Source organism: Engraulis encrasicolus, chromosome 8 (genome assembly GCF_034702125.1).
Source record: "Engraulis encrasicolus isolate BLACKSEA-1 chromosome 8, IST_EnEncr_1.0, whole genome shotgun sequence".
In the NCBI taxonomy this organism is placed as follows: Eukaryota; Metazoa; Chordata; class Actinopteri; order Clupeiformes; family Engraulidae; genus Engraulis; species Engraulis encrasicolus.
The window spans coordinates 45,607,356-45,626,716 of record NC_085864.1 but is presented as its reverse complement, the minus strand read 5'-3'; the positions used below and the strand labels follow the sequence as shown (position 1 = coordinate 45,626,716).

The 19,361-nt window shown below is 42.0% G+C and overlaps 3 protein-coding genes across 3 annotated transcripts in view; 1 reads left to right on the top strand and 2 right to left on the bottom strand.

Moving 5' to 3' along the window:
• LOC134453927 (uncharacterized) overlaps nt 1-13,138 on the top strand; it is a 34,578-nt gene extending 21,440 nt beyond the window's left edge. The window contains exons 17-28 of the mRNA XM_063204675.1: nt 939-1,095; nt 1,521-1,662; nt 6,192-6,383; nt 7,249-7,496; nt 8,290-8,438; nt 8,865-8,990; nt 9,653-9,814; nt 10,598-10,802; nt 10,934-11,061; nt 11,483-11,651; nt 11,782-11,885; nt 12,597-13,138. Of these exons, the coding sequence (XP_063060745.1) occupies nt 939-1,095; nt 1,521-1,662; nt 6,192-6,383; nt 7,249-7,496; nt 8,290-8,438; nt 8,865-8,990; nt 9,653-9,814; nt 10,598-10,802; nt 10,934-11,061; nt 11,483-11,651; nt 11,782-11,885; nt 12,597-12,700 (1,886 nt within the window). The 3' untranslated portion in view covers nt 12,701-13,138. The remainder of the gene's footprint in view (nt 1-938; nt 1,096-1,520; nt 1,663-6,191; nt 6,384-7,248; nt 7,497-8,289; nt 8,439-8,864; nt 8,991-9,652; nt 9,815-10,597; nt 10,803-10,933; nt 11,062-11,482; nt 11,652-11,781; nt 11,886-12,596) is intronic.
• Nucleotides 13,139-14,918: 1,780 nt separating this feature from the next.
• ercc2 (excision repair cross-complementation group 2) overlaps nt 14,919-19,361 on the bottom strand; it is a 39,411-nt gene continuing 34,968 nt past the window's right edge. The window contains exon 24 of the mRNA XM_063205849.1: nt 14,919-15,394. The gene's annotated coding sequence lies outside the window, so the exon portion shown is untranslated. The remainder of the gene's footprint in view (nt 15,395-19,361) is intronic.
• LOC134453926 (general transcription and DNA repair factor IIH helicase subunit XPD-like) lies at nt 15,505-19,121 on the bottom strand. Its single transcript, XM_063204674.1, has 3 exons — nt 19,110-19,121; nt 16,902-17,045; nt 15,505-15,636 (listed from the first exon to the last, which is right to left on the bottom strand). The coding sequence occupies exons 1-3, from the start codon at nt 19,119-19,121 to the stop codon at nt 15,544-15,546; spliced, it is 249 nt and encodes an 82-aa protein (XP_063060744.1). The 3' UTR covers nt 15,505-15,543.

The window sequence follows — 19,361 nt, the reverse complement described above, 5'->3', positions numbered from 1 at the left end:
AAAGAATAGGTATTTCTCAAAGTGAAGTGTCCTAGCCAAAGGACGAATAATGCCCATTTTTCACAGATTTCACAAAAGAGTAGCTAATAACTATTTCTAAGTGTATTTAATTGGATAAACCGGGCGCAAATGGACGTTACTCACACTAGCAAGGACACTTCACATTGATAAATACCCAATGTGCCCTAAATGGTTCAGAGCTTCAACAAAACTTAATTTGCCCATAACTAATCTGATGTTTCTCAACTGGTAGGTCGCGACCTAGAAGTGGGTCGCGGAGGGGTCATGGGTGGGTCGCGGAGCCTTGGTGTAAAAAAAAAACGTAATTCTAAAAAAAAAAAAAAAATCCAACTTTTCCTGCAACAATTTACAACTTTTATTTTGATAGGCTAGTGAACTCTGTGTCATCTGTTGTCATACATACAATCTGAATGTTTATGCGAGATAGATAACGTGCAACCAGTCATCCGAGTCTTGGTTACATTTTGAGAATTGCATTGAATTGACTTGAACGCTAAAAAAAATTGGGTCGCGACCGAATGAGAGTGGAAAATGGTGGGTCCCAAGACTGTTCCAGTTGAGAACCACTGCAGTAATCCATCCTTGTCCAGTATAGTGTATGTATTATCATCTGTGTTGTGGGTTTCATTACATTACATTACACTTACCTGACGCTTTCTATGCAAAGCGACTTACATTTCATTACAAGTTATCGGTCAAGGTCCCTGGAGTAATGTGGGGATAGGTGCCATGCCCAAGGGTACTTCAGCCATGGATACAGGTGGATAGGTAAGGGTGGGATTTGAACCTGCAACCCTCTGACTTTACGACCACCTCCCTAACCACTAGGCCACAGCTGCCCACAGTCACAGTATACTGTAGGCACATGCACGGCAGCGCAAACACAGGACTACTGACACAATCTGACTTTGTTTCAGGTGTGAAATACTGGATGGTTCAAACCTATGGGATGAAGCGTTACAGCGGCTCCATCTACGATTACGGGTTTCCAGCAACTGTGAAGAAAATTGACGCTGCTGTTCATTTGCGGGAATATGGGAAAACCTATTTCTTCACAGCAGATGTCTATTACAGGTATGCAAGCCTTTTATCCCTTTTTTATGCTGTATGGAAATTTGAGGGAGATTGTTGGGCCACAGCAGTGGATCCCCCGGGGCCGGCGCTAGGTATAGAGCCAGACTATAGGCGGTCGCCTAGGGCCGCAAATGTCCTGGGGGGCACCAAGGCCCACAGAATTACATTATTAAGCTAAATAAAGCATTAAACTTTACATGTAATGGGCACTCTGTATATATACCGTACATGGTACTAGATCAGGTTCTCAATCAGATGTATGACACCAAAAAAGAAAGATCGGTGCTCGCCTAGGGCACCAAATGGCCTAGAACCGGCCCTGGATCCCCCCCACCCCCTCCCCCCGCACAAATGCATACACCTCCCATTTTACAAATCTTACATAAATCACAGGAAAATGTATTTTATTTTTTTTTGCTCTACAGATATGATGAAGTTCTGAGTATTATGGATTCTGGATTCCCTAGAAAAATCCAGCTTGACTGGCCGGGCATCGGGAAAAAAGTTGATGCTGCCATCCAGTTCCGAGGTAAACCTGTAGTAATCTCTATAGTGGCACTGACAAAAGTATCTTATTGTACTTACAGCGTCAACATTATGTTGTTGGTTTTGTTTTTTCATTACAGAGGGAAGCGTCCAATTTTTCTGTGGTCCAAAAGCATATAACTTTGATTATAGAGAGCAAAGGATAATTTACACCACCAAGACAAGTGCGTGGCTTGGCTGCTAAATCTGTTCAGGCAGAATGTGATATCTTTTCATTCAGTGGTTGTAACATTTTTGTTGTCCGCAAAACTTTTATAGCTTTGCTCCATTGGTTTGGCTCATTTCTTGAAACAGAGATGACATTCTCAAAAAAACATGGACAAATCCCCTAACTAACTTGCAGTTCTATTTCTGTTCTGAGAAATGAACAAAATCAATGGAGACACTTGTAATATATGGACATTACTTGATGTACAGTAGGCCCTATGTGAATAATAATAATAATAAAATCCTTGGTAGAATTTGTAAATTTTCCTGTGTTGTGAAACTTCAACGGTTTCACTAACTTTTCCAATGTTATACTTTGTTGAAATCTGTTAGCTGTACCTCTATCATAGTGACAAAAGATAGTGACAAGCAATTTGACACACAGTTCTGATATCACAAGGCCAAGTCACAAGACTGGGAATTTAGGGTACTACCAGAGATTCTTTAAGTATAGAGATATGCCAATATAATAGGTTTCTATGGGCACCTAACGTGACGGTCTGCCTAAAGGGGCGTGTCATAATGCTCCTAGCATTGAATAGAACAGTCCTCAGGTCTGCCTTGGTCTGCCTAAAGGGGGATTTCCCCCCCAATAATAGAACCCGGAAACAATGGGCCAATGGAACCTCTCTCTCTCTACTCTCTCTGGTACTACCATCCTAGGAATCAACTCCCAGGAAAATATCCACCAGCAAGAGTAATCTGACACAGGTTCAATTAGACATACGTTGGAAGACATGAATTCCAGACGCCATGGCAGTTTTTATTGAACAGCGTGCTCTTTTCTTAAAATGGAGGCAAGTTTGTGCATTGGTCCTGTCCTCAGTTTGGGTTTGTGGCCTCTCGTTTCACTGATGCCCCGCCTCCGTGGAGAAAACATTTAAGTTTCCCCGCTGTCAGCCTATCCACAACAACTTTTGGGGGACTATTCTTCATTCACCATCCTGTTTGCAAATGATAAAGTGACATTAGAGTTGAGGTTTCGCAAGATAGGCCTATTGAAATACAGTTCTGGTCGGTGACGTCATCACGAGGCCTCAGGGAGGCAAGGGAGGATGGGAGTCTGCATATTGGAATGCACCCCATGACTTTTAGCAGCACACAGCAACCACTTTGAGTTACACACCAAACGTGCAATTGTCACCACACTACAAAGTGACTAGCCACCCTTTTACATTTCAGCCCCTTGCCTGCCAAGCCAAAGAAAAGACAGGTTGCACTATGTGATTAAGACGAACAAACAAAGCAAACAAACAAACAAACAAAACAAAACAAATAGTGAAACAAGACCACAGCAAAATATATGAAAAAGAATAAGACAAGACAGCAGCATAACCTAAACTGTATGCTTTCAAAAATGTCCCCATGGGGACAATACAATTTCTTTTTGGGGGGTCTTTTTCAACTTCATTTGATGGGGCAGTGTGAGAGATTGACAGGAAGCGAATTGGGAGAGAGACAGGAAGGGGTCGGCAAAGGACCCTGGCCGGGAATTGAACCTGGGTCAGCCGCATGGCAGGCGAGTGCCCTACCGTTTCGCTACAGCAGGTCAGTGGACAATAAAGTTTCTAAGTCATGCTACATGTAGTAGTAGTCTGGGCCTGCCTGTATGCCATCTCTTATTTGACAAAATACTCACACTCTTAGAGAGGTGCTCATGGATAAAACAAGATCAAGAGCACTTTTCAGCTTATAAACTTTGAGGATAATAAGCTTTCAACGTGTCACATCAAAGTGCGCCTGACGACCCCTCCGAGATAGAAATCTAAACTGATCCTGACAGGGCCGTCATGGCGGCTGCTTTCTAAACCCTGTGATGCAATCAGGGAGGCAAGTCAAAGCAGAGAGAGAGAGAGACATTCTGCGAGGAACTGTTGGCAAAACACACAGAACAGAAAAAAAATATGTCCTGTGGACATGATTTATGTGGTGGGTGTGTGGACCTGTTGGAAATCACGGTTTGTTGTGCTTGCCTGTTGAAATGAATAAGGGGGGAGTAGAGGGAGTATCTGTAGGCTACTACACTACATCCACTTCCCTTTTTCCATACTCACACAATTTACACAGTGCATTTTGTATTGTTAATTCAATTGAACTGTCTAATGCCTCTTTTCCACTTCCGTTTTTCCGGTAGGCCTACAGCTCGACACTTTTTGCTTTTCGAATAGGCACGACACAGCTCAACCGTAAAGCAAAAAGTGGTGGCCGAGTCGCGCTGTGTCGAGCTGTAGGCCTACCAGAAAAACGCCAGTGGAAAAGAGGCGCAAGTGAAGTAACAATGCAAACTTACTGTGTAAACATGCATGAACTGAACGGAAAGTCCTCTAGACATAATTTATGTGTCTGTATGTGTGTGTGGGCGGCTGCTGGCAATCACAGTTTGTTATTCTTGCCTATTGTGAAACCGAATGCTAACACTTTTGAACACTCTAGAACATTTCATGGATCCCACCAATACATGCCCCATAACTTTCTGTTTAAGTGACTTTTAAGACGTGATAAGCAAGAGCAAGGGCCTACTGTATTGATTATCTATCTAATAATTCAAGAAAGTTCCCGCAGCACAGCACCAAAACATCTCAACCTTGGAAGGTGACTTGGCAGTGGTACACCGGATTGCAGCGTGAAGTTTCACACCATTTGGACATGAAATAGTTAAGATATGAACATTTTCATAGAATCATGCTCCCAACATTGAAGCCGCTGGCAGGAACCTTACCTCTTTTGCGCCATGTCACAATACCAAAGACAGCAGTTTTGTTAAACCCAGAATGAAACTGGACAGGGTGTGATGACGTCACGTCCCAGCGAGTATAAAAGGTCCTGCTGCCCCGGTCATATAGGCCCATCTAATAGAAACTAGTATATATAATAAAGGCCTTATTGGTCACTTATAAGTTGCTGCTCATACAGACAGGTAATAATTGGTGGCTGACATCACGTGGACCCTGTTCTAAAGTGTCACCAAATGGTTATAAATATGGGGGGATCAAACAAACTGCAATAGGCTGTAAAGTTTCAATGAGCAGCATAGTTACAGTTCCTACTCTGGCCACCATCCTACACACTGCACCTTTAGCCCCTTAATGCATGCGCCGTGCTATCTGAGGCCTGCTGTAATAGTCATTGAAGGGTAATAACCATAGTACTACTCTACGACTAACACAGGACCTTTACAAATGCACTACGACTGGGTCACTGACATTCTGGTAACAAAAAATGTATAACGCCGTGTTTTAACGGGATAAGATATTTTAACTACTCTTTTACCTCTTGTATTCCATTACTGAGTAACTTCTCTGCAGTGGCAGATGGACGAAAGGCCTTTCAGTAATGGCAGACACTGACTAGAGCAGTGGTTCTCAACCTTTTTTGAACAAACGCCCCCTGGACCTCATCCTAAGCCTCCCAACGCCCCATTGACATCATCACAAGCCTGCCAACGCCCCAACCCCCTCCCCCCCCTTACTGTTAAAAAATGTAAAAGAAGTAATGCCCCCAAGGACAACTAAGCACTGCCCCCTCTCAACTGTATCCTCAACAACCCCATCTAGGGCTCCCCAACGCCCCCTGGGGGGCTGTACTGCCCCCGTTGAGAAACACCAGACTAGATGGACAACCGGTACCGACTCCCGACCCACCAGGTTGGTGGAGGGAGTAATTAACTAGTGCTCTCCCCCATCCTCCTCCATGACTGAGGTACCCTGAGCATGGTACCGGGCCGCCGCAATGTTATCTTTCTGACACTATTGGGGGCTGTCCCCTTGCGTGGGTGAGGCATAAATGCAATTTCATTGTGTGCTGTGCGCAGTGTTCACTTTTGTGCTGTGAAGTGCTGTGTCACAATGACAGCGGGAGTTGGAGTTTACCAATTGGGCTTTCACTACACTTTCAATGAGAAACTAACCTCAAAAGCCCTGTAGGCCTGACAAGAATCAAATCACTCATTGAGTAACGAAAACACTCACCAATTTCAATTTCACCTTATCATTTCAACAATAAATCGAAGAGGCACATTTGTAGTGACAGGCAATGACAGACCAACTGGCAAACTCGATACATTTAAGACAAGTTCCTCAAACACCTTTGGCACGGACTGACTAAATTTAGAAAAAAAAAAAAACACTGCAATTTCATAATCATTTTATCATTTCAACATAAAGCGCTCACTTTTCATTCACCAACTCAAAAAGGTCAGGCCTCTCCATCAGCTTTAAAAAACCTGTCCCAACAGTTTGAGGAATGTACGATCTATCTTCTCCAAGGCGTTTCTTTGTTTTCCCTGTTCTGTGTTGCTCCATGTGTGCGCTACACCTCGGGCCATGTTCTGCCTTCTATAAAAGGGAGATGTAGCCCACTACTACGTTAGGAGATGCAAGAAGGGGGAAAACATGGAGCCACGGGTGGTTTCTCTACCGCTGCTGCTGTTGCTGCTGCTGCTTGGGGCCTTGAGTGAATCTGCCCCCGTGTCCATTTCCATGCCAGAGACTGGGACAGAGGCTGAGGCGTCTGAAGCGGATAAAACTTTTGCTGAGGTAAATTATGAACATTGACATAGAAATGAAAATTGAGAAATTGAAAACTTTGTATTGTCATCATACTCAGTACAATGTGATTTTTAGCCTCCATACAAGGTGCACACTACAGTAGGCTATACAGTAAATTAATATTTTTTTTCACTGAAAGGGCTACTAACAGTCTCAAGTGAACACAGTCTTTGATAGATGAACACAGTTCTTCGTGCCAGTAGGCCTATTAGTTCAGAATAGTGATTGCTTTTGGAAATAAGCTTGAGCCTATTCTGCTTGATATGGGCTTCTTTAGTCCTGCAGAAATGAAATAAATGCATTTACCAAAATGCACTTTGCAATTACTCTATTAAGCTTGGTAAAATGTTTGTTGTTGTCTCACCTCAGTTGATTTATTCCTGCACAGAATCCTTAAGAAACCTTAATTTGCTGCTGTACATCCTCCGCATAAAATACTATAAATAATATACCAAAGCAAAAATTACCAATAACACCAAACAAAGGCAAAAACAAAACAATACTATGGTGTTACAACATGCATCAAGGAGTGGGGGGGGGGAGAGGATGGGATGGGTCCGAGGGCAGATCTAATATGGGGCCCTCAAAAGTCATTACATACTACCTGTATAGACATAAAACTGTGTTTTGGTGATATTGCAGTGTTTTGTCTCATTTACTTGACATGATGAATTAAGATCAAGACTACTTTTTTGTGTTATTACCGTGACTCAGCTGTGACAGTTGGGGCCCCTATAAGTGAGATTTGATCGGGGCCCTTGGCAATCGCCTAGGTTTGCCTAACGGAAAGCCCGCCTCTGGAGAGGCCTCCACACGTGGTTGTCTTATTTGTGCTTTTGTCACCTCTCTCCAGGAATATATTGACATCTACTTCTCAGACGTGACGTCGCTGAACTCCTCAGTCATGAGGAGCGTATCAAACTACACGTTTGAGGAGAACCTGGAGATGATGCAGTCGTTCTTTGGCCTGGAGGTGACAGGTAAACTAGACAACGACACCATCCAGGTGATGAAGGCACCCAGATGTGGCGTGTCTGACATCAGCAGGTACGGCCACTTTCATGGACGACCGAAATGGGAGAAGAAACTCATTACCTACAGGTAGGTAAACAAAGACACACTGTACTGTATACTGTACTTGCAGTTTTTCTCTTCATCTTTAATTTTTCTCTTCTAATCTAGTTCTTCTCAGTGAAATATGCTAAGTTTTTTTGTTTCTAAAGCGATGTTAAAGGTGCACTGTGTAATAATTTTTTAGCAGTTTCTTTCCAGAATTCATGCTGCCCATTCACAAATGTTACCTGTTTCACAAATACTTACCACCATCAAATTATGAGTATTCATCATGGCTGGGAAAATTGCACTTTTCATACATGAGAAGGAGGATCTTGTCCATGTCCGCATTTTGAATGTCTTGAAATAGACGTTTTTAGCTGCAAAGCATATTGTACTTTCACTACTTTGTCATACTGTTAATTTCTTGAAGTTTTTTTCATGAAGAATTCATGAGTTAGTAAATATTCATGAAAAGATCAAATTTGGCAATAGGCAGCACAATCTCAATAAACAGCAATACCACCATCCTTCACAGTGCACCTTTAATCTGTATGTACATGCATGCACAGCAGGATTAGAGCTGTAGGGGGGAGCCAGCAAGGCACCTGCTACTGGGCCCAGTGCCCTGCCATATTGGTAGTTGGGGCCCTATAATGAGCTTGCCAGGCTGTGTGTGGGGCCTTATGAGTGTTTTGCCCCAGGGCCATGTGTGCATTTGTTCTGCCACTGATGCACAGACACATTTCGACATGGAGGATATTCATCATGTACACAACTAAATAGGTCTACATGTGACTGTCCAGTGTAATGTTAACTGTTAATGTGGCTCCTGCAACAGGATAACACAGTACACCCCTGACCTGACGAGGAGACAGGTGGACGACACCATTGCCCACGCTTTCAAACTGTACAGCGATGTCATCCCTCTGGACTTCAAGCAGATCACCAGCGGCACGGCTGACATCATGATTCTCTTCAAAGGGGGATGTGAGTACCTCAGAATGACAGCAAAAGATCCAATAATAATATCATATTGCAACAAAGGGTATTTTCACACCTAGTCAGTGAACCAAACTCAGTCCTCTTTTAGGGTGTTTTCACACCTGGTCCCTTTCAGTCATTTAAGTGAACTTAGACCTGTGACTCAGCATTTTCTGTGCATACGTGAACAATCAAATCAACCCAAGTCAACACAAAACATGTTTTAACCCATTGATCATGCTGGATGTTGCATTGTGCAACATTGGCCTCTGCCGCCACTTTTTGCTTTTCGATTGGGCACGACACAGCTCAATCTAAAAACAGAAAGTGGCAGCAGAGTAGCGCTGTAGGCCTACCAGAAAACCTGCAGTGGAAAAGAGGCATTAGTGTTGACAACCGTTCTTGTGTCCATGTGTTGCTTCTGCATTGTAGATCATGGTGACTTTTACCCTTTTGATGGTCGCGGGGGAGTCCTGGCCCATGCAAACTCCCCTGGTAGGGGCGAGGGTGGTGACACTCACTTTGATGATGATGAACCGTGGACTCTGACTTCAAGAGGTGAGCCACAAGCTTTCACTTTCAGGGCAATTGGATACATACTGTATAGGGGTGTAAATAATTATTGATATGTATCGATGCATCAATTCTATTCTACGGCCGACGATCAAATCGAATCGTATCGTAGGCTGTGATTTACACCCTTAATACTGTACTAGTACAGTTTCGGAATTGAACACACCAAAACGTATTAGGGAGTTTCTGGTATTCAGTGTTCTTAGTACGTTGAGACCAACTATACTGTGTTGCACTGAAGGCCATTGTGTCTTGTACACTAGTCTTGTTCTTAATCTACCTGCCTTTAGCCGGTATCGTTTTTTTTAAATGTTTCAAATGTTATTTATTACTCCATTACTTTATTATTACTTGTTACACTGTTATTGGTCATATCTTGCACTTAAAAACATTTGTCTTATTTATGTCAGTCCTGTGTACAGTAGGCCTATGTGTATGTCTTTGCATGGGATAGAGAGACACACAGTTTCCGTGGTCTTGTATGCATATGAGGAAACTGACAATAAAGGTGACTTAACTTGCTGTTGACAATAAAAGTGACTTGACTTGCTGTTGACCATAAATTTGACTTGACTTGCTGTTGACAATAAAGGTGACTTGACTTGCTGTTGACAAAAAAGGTGACTTGACTTGCTGTGTGTTGACAGGAGTGAACTTGCTGCTGGTAGCTGCTCATGAGTTTGGCCACGCCCTGGGTTTGGACCACTCCCGAGTGCAGGGCGCCCTGATGTTCCCCACCTATCAGTACGTCAACACCAAAGGATACAAGCTCCCCGACGACGACCGCAGAGGAGTGCAGGATTTGTACGGTAATGACCTATTCTATTCCATTCAATTACATTCAGTGGGGCACCTAAGTCACGCCCTCTACTTCCTGGTCCATGGGGCAGAGGGAATCAAAAAATGATTACTGGGCTTGAAAATTTGTGATTTTTGGATTTGTGGTGCATAGGTGGAGGTCCACGGTTTGGATTGGTGTCAAAAAAACACTCATTTTCAAGCCCAGTAATTATTTTTTGACTCCCCCTGCCCCATGAACCAGGAAGTAGAGGGCGTGACTTAGGTGCCCCATTTCATTCTATTCCATTCTATTCCATTCTATTTTATTCTATTCTATTCTATTCTATTCTATTCTATTCTATTCTATTCTATTCTATTCTGTTCTATTCTATTCTATTCTATACTGCAGGGCCTTTAACACATACACATACAGTACAGTAGAGTTTGGATGGCATTGACCTTCCATTCTGCTCTGGTCTATTCAATCATATTCTTTTGTAGCTTTATTCACACTTCACAGGGACTATGTACAGTACAATTCCAGTGCCAGGGTTGGCAGGTATGACTTCACGTTGGGGGAACTCCCCCAGGATTCTAAGGTTCAACATAGACTCCTATGAGCCTGCGGAAACCCCAACGTGATGTCATCATACATTTTCTTAAATGGTTAACCTGCAACCCCACCTTTAAGCTGGCAGGAAACGCTAAAACAAAACACACACACACATTAAACATAGCACACATACTCTACTATTCTATTCTACATTACAATTTAATTATTTTACTTTGCTTTTGGGATCAAAAAACTCAAGGTGTTAGGAGAGGAACTGCTCCTGACCCGAAGCCAGACCCGAAACCAAAGCCAAAACCAAAACCCAAGCCGGAGCCGGAGCCGGAACCAGAGCCGGAGCCAGAACCAGAGCCTGGACCAAACCCCAAAGATGAGCAATGCAGTCGGAGCCTAGTTTTTGATGCTGCAACCTCCATCAACGGCGACCTCTACTTCTTCAAAAATGGGTTTGAAGCAAAATAATAACAAATTAATAAATAAGTAAAATATGTATAAATACATACACACACTCACACACTCAGACACACACACACACACACACACTCACAGTGTATTTGTTTTATTTTTTTCCTCTTAGATACTATTGGAGAAAAAGCACCATGTTGTCTGGAATCACTTTGACCAAAGTGTCAACCAAGTGGCCGGCAATCACTTACGTAGACGCAGCATTTGAAATCCCCAATTCTGCTGCCTACCTCTTCCAAGGTACCTTAACATGTCACACAGAACACTGGTCACAGTACTACTTAGATCCCCAACTTAAATTAACACATTTGCATATTTGACAAATAGAGCAAGTTAAAGGTGCTATGTGTAGGATTGTGGCCAGACTTATTGCATGCTGCTCATTGAAACGGTGCTACCTATTGCCAAATGTCATCTTTTCATGAATATTCACCAATTAATAAAGTAATCCTAGTATGACCAAAGTACAGTAAGTTTCCTACATGTATGAAAAGTGCAATTTTCCCAATCAATATGAATACTTGAACTTTTATATTATACAATGCACCTTTAAAGCAATGTAATGGGATTGAGAAAAAAAAACTAAACCTAAACAAAAAAAATGTATTTCTATAAAATGTATATGAAGTGTAATATTTGCTGATAATGCTTGTTATCACAGGCAATCAGTACTGGGCAATAAACTCACGGGACAGAAGCAAGATAATGCCAGGTTATCCCAAATCTATATCCGGCCTTGGCCTCCCAGCGTCTATGAAAAAGCTGGATGCCGCTGTCTACGAATCCTACACAAAGACTGTTTTCTTTTTCGCGGGACCACAATATTGGAGGTATGTGATTACAAATATCTTTTTACCTAACACTAAGTGGTCCTCTTTGGTTGTGAATAGACAGCATAAATTCTGGCATTAACCTACTACAAACATACATACTCTACTGGACCTTTAAACATTGTTTCAGCTTTGACGCCGTGAGAAGCCAGATGAACTCTGGGTACCCAAAGCTTATCAGACAAGGATTTCCTGGTGTTGGCTCCAAAGTGGACGCTGCTTTCGAGAATTACAGTAAGGAAACTTTACACGTCAACATTACATTACATTACACTTAGCTGACCTTTAAAAAAAAAAAAAAAAATCCAAAGTAACGTAGGTAGTCATTTACAGGGTATTGGTTACACTCCCTGAAGCAGTGTGGGTTTAGGTGCCTTGTTCAAGGGCACCTCAGCCATGGAGTGCTATATAGGGAGTGAAAGGGTGGGATTCGAACTAGCAACCATCTGATCTAAAGCCCAACATTGAAAATCATACACCACATACATATTTGATTTTGTGTGTTTTGTTTGGGGTTGGAACAGCAAATGTCAACATATTTGAAGTTATTTATTTAACAAAGGGACAGCATACTGCATATTAATAGTATTTAAAACAAATGCAAAATATAGCCTACAAGATTATAGCCATAAGGCTAATTTCCATCTTTTGTCAATTGACAAGTTTGATGTTCCTTAAAAAATAAATAAGTATTGCACACATTGTAATATTAAAAAATGGAAAATATTGCTCACATTTTTAAATAAATAATACAAAAACAAGCTAAGAAAGAACAATTACCAATGCTGACTATGTATCGTTATGTTGACAGTGTTGATTATCCAGTAGCCATGATATTATATTTACTAAATTAATTTAATGTTGGTAATTCTCTTATTGTGTCTACCGTAATTGTGTAATCTCTAATTGGTGTAATCCTGTAAATGTGTTTCTTCTGTTCTGCAGACTATCTTTATTTGTCCAATGGCGCCAGGCAGACGGAGTACAGCTACTACTACAAACGAGTCATCCGCACCCTCCTCAACTATGGCTGGCTCAACTGCTACTAATACATTCAAATTCAATAGCTGATTAAAAAAGCATGACACAATATAACAGCATTAACATTCAAATGCTGCTGCACTGATACCATAGGCATAGGCTCATAGACTTTGATGTTCTATGTTTTATTTTCGATTTAAAAACTACCAATAACTATGATATGTTATCATGTTGATTTTTTGTGTTAAACCGAATACTAAGGTGATATTTTCTTGGTCTGGCAAACCAGCCACTTGTACAGTACTTCATTTCACATCCTTACAGAGGTGAGGGTTTGGTTGTGATTTCATTGTCTGAGGAGGAGATCTTGCTAAATCAGTGAACAGAAGGAGAGTTCGTTAAAACGTTTTGGGCCTTTTTGTCTTTATTTTAGAGAAAGGACAGTGTGAGAGAAGGCAGGAAGTGAGTGGGAGAGAGAGAGAGAGGGTAGGGTTGGGAATTTATTCTGGGTCCCTATGATGGGCCTGGCCCAAAGGTGTAGGTTTGGCTCGAAAAGTGGTGGGGACATTTCAATCTGTTTTTGCATTATATTTGTGAAAGAATGGTAGGGACAAGCTAGGTTTATCTGGAAAGTGGTATGGACATGTCCCCACCGTCCCCCCCTAAAATTACGCCCATGGCCTGGCCATTGCAACCCTTCTCGAGATTTTGGTCTGGGTAACTAACTAGTGGGGTCAACCTATTTCGTCCATAAGTGTCTGATATCTGGGGTTGGAACTGGGAGTTATAGGAACCTATCTGTCCCTGTTCTGTGTCACAGCCTAGCTCAAGTGCCATGACACAGAAAGGGGACAGAAAAAGGTAACCGTTTACATAACTTTTATTTTTCTATAACTCCCGAGGGAGAGCGAAAGCAGAGTTGTCTCAGCCAACCTACGGCCTACTACTATCTCTCACAGGTCGACTGACTGACAGGCAGAGAGGCAGAGAGAGTGAATGCGCTGGAGCGAATTTTAAAGGCCAACCAGCACCTGAAAAGAAAGAAGACAGTTCAGAGCCACCTAGTGTCACAGTGGAACCTTGCATTGATCACCGCAGGGCCGTGACACAAGGGACGTGCAAAGGGTGTGTCTAGCTCATGTTCATGCAATGAAGAGTTTATTTGCAAAATTGTATTTCTCCATTTTGTATCTCAATGTGTATTGGGCATTCCCTTGCATTGCATTGCAAAATGCATTTTATATAGGTTGAAAAAGCATGTTCTCAAAAATAATATTTGAATGGCAAAAATCCACACATAGGTGATAGGACCTCTGAACAGTCATTTTCAACAATAAAATGCAAAAGTCAAAAATGATGAATACACCACTTTTCAAATTAACTGAATGCTACTGATTGTACACAAGGTGTTTCACCCTCTAAATAGGCGTGGGCTTTGTTAGGACTGTGGAGACAACAGAAAGGCAGTGGCTAACGAAAAGCAGTTGTTTGATTGATAGCTTTCACAGCGTTGGCTAAGGCATCACAGAGGCAATTTGGACCATATTGAGAATGGACATTGGCTTCAAAACTCACTGTACTTTTTGGTTAGACCAGTAAATATTAGTGTATGAGTTAAATATTCATGAGAAGATCAAATTTGTGAATGGGCAGCGTACGTTTTGAAAATAAACAACTAAAATGTCAGTCTAACCATATCTCCCCAATTGACTGAATGGCCCTGATGACTTCTCCTCTGCCATGGAGATAACAGTTGAAATGAAATCGACATACTTGCTTTTGAAAACTCCATCTGTTCTCAGATTTTATAGGCAACATTTCTTAGTTATTCCAGCTGTATTGTTTTTTTCTGTCTGTCATCAGTTTTCAGTGTTTCCTACAATTCTTGTGTCATTTTATAATCAACTTCTTGCAGTTGTCTTACAAATATAACCTCACACTTTTGAAGAATAAAGCTGAAACTACATGGAACTACTAGGCTACATGGGTTGTGTATATATGCCTCTGTAACAGCAACATTACAAAAAATGTGTTGGATGAAAGTTAAAGCATGCTTGTAGTGGGCAAGGTAGCAAGGAACAAATATTGTATTGCAAAACGTGTGTGTGTGTGTGTGTGTGTGTGTGTGTTAGACAATGGAGATCTGTGTGTAAAAGGCTCCATACAGTAAGCCAACATTGATGTGTAAAATGGAACACAAAGGCCAATGGGATGGGATCCTCGCTAGCTTGACTTCCATGGCTCTCAGGTGAACCAAAATGAATTAGAACAAGAAAAAAACAAGTATCAGAGATAAAAAGATGACATCTTTTATTTCAAGAAATGACAAACACTACCATCACAAACTTGATATAAAGGAAAAAAAAGATTTTGCGGAATGAAAAACTGGAAGCAATTTCCAATGCATTAGCAAGCATGGCTTGACACTGAGACCTGCCCACCAACCAAATGCAGGTCAAACTCGGCTGTGGGTAGCGTAATGTTTGTGCAGTACGTCTGATCTTCAGCTATTTTCACGTAACGCTGATATTCCTGCTTCAGCACTTAACCACCCTCTGATCTTAACCATATCATGGTAAATAAAAAATATTGACAACAAACCTGTGGCTAGAAGTAAGGCGGAATGGCTAGTGACTTGAGAAAAAAAATACTAGCCACATTGCCTGATGAGCAAGAGAGTTGATGTGAAGCCCTGATAGCAGGTTTGGGTGAGCTGTGCCTCACGTCTCGTGTGTGAGGTCGTTATATGAGGAGAGCTGAGCCTCACGTCTTGTGTGTGATGTCGTTATATGAGGAGAGCTGAGCCTCACGTCTTGTGGGTGAGATGAGGAGAGCAGAGCCTCACATCTTGTGGGTGAGATGAGGAGATCTGAGCCTCACGTCTTGTGGGTGAGATGAGGAGAGCTGAGCCTCACGTCTTGTGTGTGATGTCGTTAATGCGCGACAGCATCTCCTCCGACTGGAGCTGCTCCAGAGTCAGTAGAGACAAGCCCAGCTGGTCCTCCTACGCAAACAACAACAACAACACAACACAAAGCCTGTCAGTCAGAAACAACAACAACAACAACACAACAACGCCAGTCAGTCAGAAACAACAACACAACAACGCCTGTCGGTCAGAAACAACAACAACACAACAACGCCTGTCAGTCAGAAACAACACTAACAGGTATTTTAGGAGTGCTGCTGCATGATTTCTAGGATTCCAGATGACAACAACATAATAATATTAATAATTAGAGATGCACCGGATCCAAGATCCGGTTCCGGATCCGGCAGGATAATAGGGTTTTTCACAGGATCCGGATCCGGTTCCAGGATCCAGGATCCAGTAGCCCAGGCTTTTCAGTCAAAATAGTTTGAACCAACGTGATAAAAAGGGCCCACGTGTGTGAGTAGGCTATGTGTTTCAACCCTTTTGTAGGATCCGGTATCCGGTTCCGGATCCGGCAGGATCTTAAGCAGTGGATCCGGTATCCGGCAGGATCCTAAAAATCAGGATCCGGTGCATCTCTATTAATAATAGCACATAAAACACATAATAAGAACAACAATGATATCATCAGAATATTGTAATATGTCAGAAAGTAAACAAAAATCCGAAGGCAATCAAGTTTTTTTTTTCCTGTCTAAAATGAAAAGCCATGTTTCTATCTATACTAGGTCTTCTGTAGGCATTTCCTTTTCGTCAAAAGGAATAACGTATAGAATCGCGAGAGCCTTGAATTTTTTTGCTCACTTTCTCACCATCTGGAATTCTCTTAAAACAAAAACAAAAAAACATCAATGACTAGTTTTAATTGTCTAAATTGAACAAAGGCTTGCTAAACAGAATGTCACAATCAGAAAGACAAAACCCAACAAAAATCCAAATTTGTATCCCTTTTGTCTACAATGAAATGCCAACGTGTTTGCATTTCACTTGTTTGCACTTCACTCATTTTCAAACAACAAATCAATAAATAATAGTAGTCGTCTTAGTTGAACAGAAATGTCAACAGTTGTCGAACAAGATGTTATGTTAAGGCCTAGGGCTGTAAGGAAACACTCAACTCACGATCCGGTTTGTATCACGATTTTTGACCTATGGTTCGATACACTATACAAATTAAAATCTTTTCGATGGTCGTTTATAGGTAGAATATGTTACAAGAAGTTACTGACACTGCATTCTTGTATCACGATACAGTCTTGTGACTTTGCGTATCACGATTTCTCGATTCGATACAATATTGTTACAGCCCTATTGATGTTATGTTAAGGCCTAACCTGTTTGAAAGGCTGTGCCATCTGTCTCAGGAAGTGTTTGGAGAGTTGTAGCGTCTCGTCGATGGTGAGGTTGAGGCTGCTGTCGGTGATGTGCTCCTGGATCCAGCGCGGCAGCTTGCCTCTCTTGTCAGCCCGAGCGTAGCGCTAAAGAGGAAGGAGAGAGAACATGTATTACGCCGATTGTCCTGGTCCTGTCTTACACAGCACTGACATTATACAGACGGACATAAAGTGCATGTCTATGTCTTGGCATGGTATAGAGAGAAAATGTAATTTCATTTTCCTTGTATGACTTGTGCATATGAAGAAAGTGACAATAAATGCTCACTTGACTTGACTTGACAGCTATGTCACTACCATCTGTATGTGTCTGCTGTGCACACACATGGAAATTCAAACTCCACACATAAACATACACACAAACACACACTCACATGTGCACTGCACACATACGCAAACACACACTCACATGTGCACTGCACACATACGCAAACACACACGCGCGCGCACACATGCACAAACACATGCACACACACTTACTTTATCAGCAAATACATGCCCAATAGCTTTCTGTTTAAGTGACTTTTAAGACATTTATTCAGCAAAACTAAGGGCCTACTGTATTGATAATATCACTAATAAAGGCCTTATTGGTCACTTATAAGTTGCTTACGCAGGCAGGCAATACATGGACAGCATACGTGAGTATAATGATTGTGTTGAAAAATTACACTTCATACATAAAAATGTGGATCTCCTCCATGTCCGCCATTTTGAATGAGTAAATATTTGTTTATTATTTAGAACATATTCATAAAAAGATAAAATTTTGCAATAGACAGCAAAGTTTCAATGAGCAGCATAGTTGCAGTTCCTACTCTGGCCACCATCCTACACACTGCACCTTAACCCCTTAACCCCTTAAGGGGCTAAAGGTGCAGTGTGTAGGTTGATGGCCAGAGTAGGAACTGCAACTATGCTGCTAATTGAAACTTTGCAGCATATTGCAGTTTGTTTGATCCCCCCCCATATTTATAACCATTTGGTGACATTTTAGAACAGGGTCCACATGAGGTTAGCCACCAATTATTGCCTGTCTGTATAAGCAGCAACGTATAAGTGACCAATAAGGTTGAGAACCACTGCTCTAGTCAGTGTCTGCCATTACTGAAAGGCCTGTTGTCTGCCACTGCAGAGAAGTTACTCAGCAATGTAATACAAGAGGTAAAAGAGTAGTTAAAATATTGTAAGGCTTAACCCCATAGCGCAGCACTATGCCTCTCTGTAATGTCACAGCAATGTTGTTATGATGTAGTTAAACCTTTTCAGCAAGTGAATAGGGTCGCCGGCGACCCCTGCTGCATTAAGAGGCTACTGCATGCATTGTGCCATCTGAGGCCTGCTGTGATAGTCATTGAAGGGTAATAACCATAGTACTACTCTACTATGACACAACACAGGGCCTTTACAAATGCACTACGACTGGGTCAATGACATTCTGTTAACAAAAAATGTATAACGCCGTGTTTTAACGGGATACGATATTTTAAAGTGATACTGTCCCATTTTTGGAAATAAGCTTATTTTATACCTCCCCTTGAGTTTGATAATAGGGTTTTACCGTTCTTTTATACTTTCAACCGTTCCCTGGGTATGGCAGTGCACATTTTACCTCCAAGCTAGCAGTTAACATTGAGTCCCCCCCTTACTATTAAAACATGTAAAAGAAGTAATGCCCCTAAGGACAACTAAGCACTGCCCCCTCTCAACTGTATCATCAACAACCCCACCTAGGGCTCCCCAACGCCCCCTGGGGGGCTGTACTGCCCCCTTTGAGAAAGACCAGACTAGATGGACAACCGGTGCCGACTCCCAACCCGTCAGGTTGGTGGGGGGAGTAATGAACTAGTGCTCTCCCCCATCCTCCTCCATGACTGAGGTACCCTGAGCATGGTACCGTGCTGCTGCAATGCTATCTTTCTGACGCTATTGGGGGTTGTCCCCTTGTGCGGGTGAGGCATAAATGCAATTTCATTGTGTGCTGTGCGCAGTGTTCACTTTTGTGCTGTGGAGTGCTGTGTCACAATGACAGCGGGAGTTGGAGTTAACCAATTGGGCTTTCACTACACTTTCAATGAGAAACTAACCTCAAAAACCCTGTAGGCCTAACACGAATCAAATCACTCATTGAGTAACGAAAACACTCACCAATTTCATCATCTTATCATTTCAACAATAAATCGAAGAGGCACATTTGTAGTAACAGGCAATGACAGACCAACTGGCAAACTCAACACATTTAAGACAAGTTCCTCAAACACCTTTGGCACGGACTGACTAATTAAAAAAAAAAAAACACTGCAATTTCATAATCATTTTATGTCCCAACACTTAGAAGGAATGTACGATCTATCTTCTCCAAGGCGTTTCTTTGTTTTCCCTGTTCCCTGTTCTAAAATA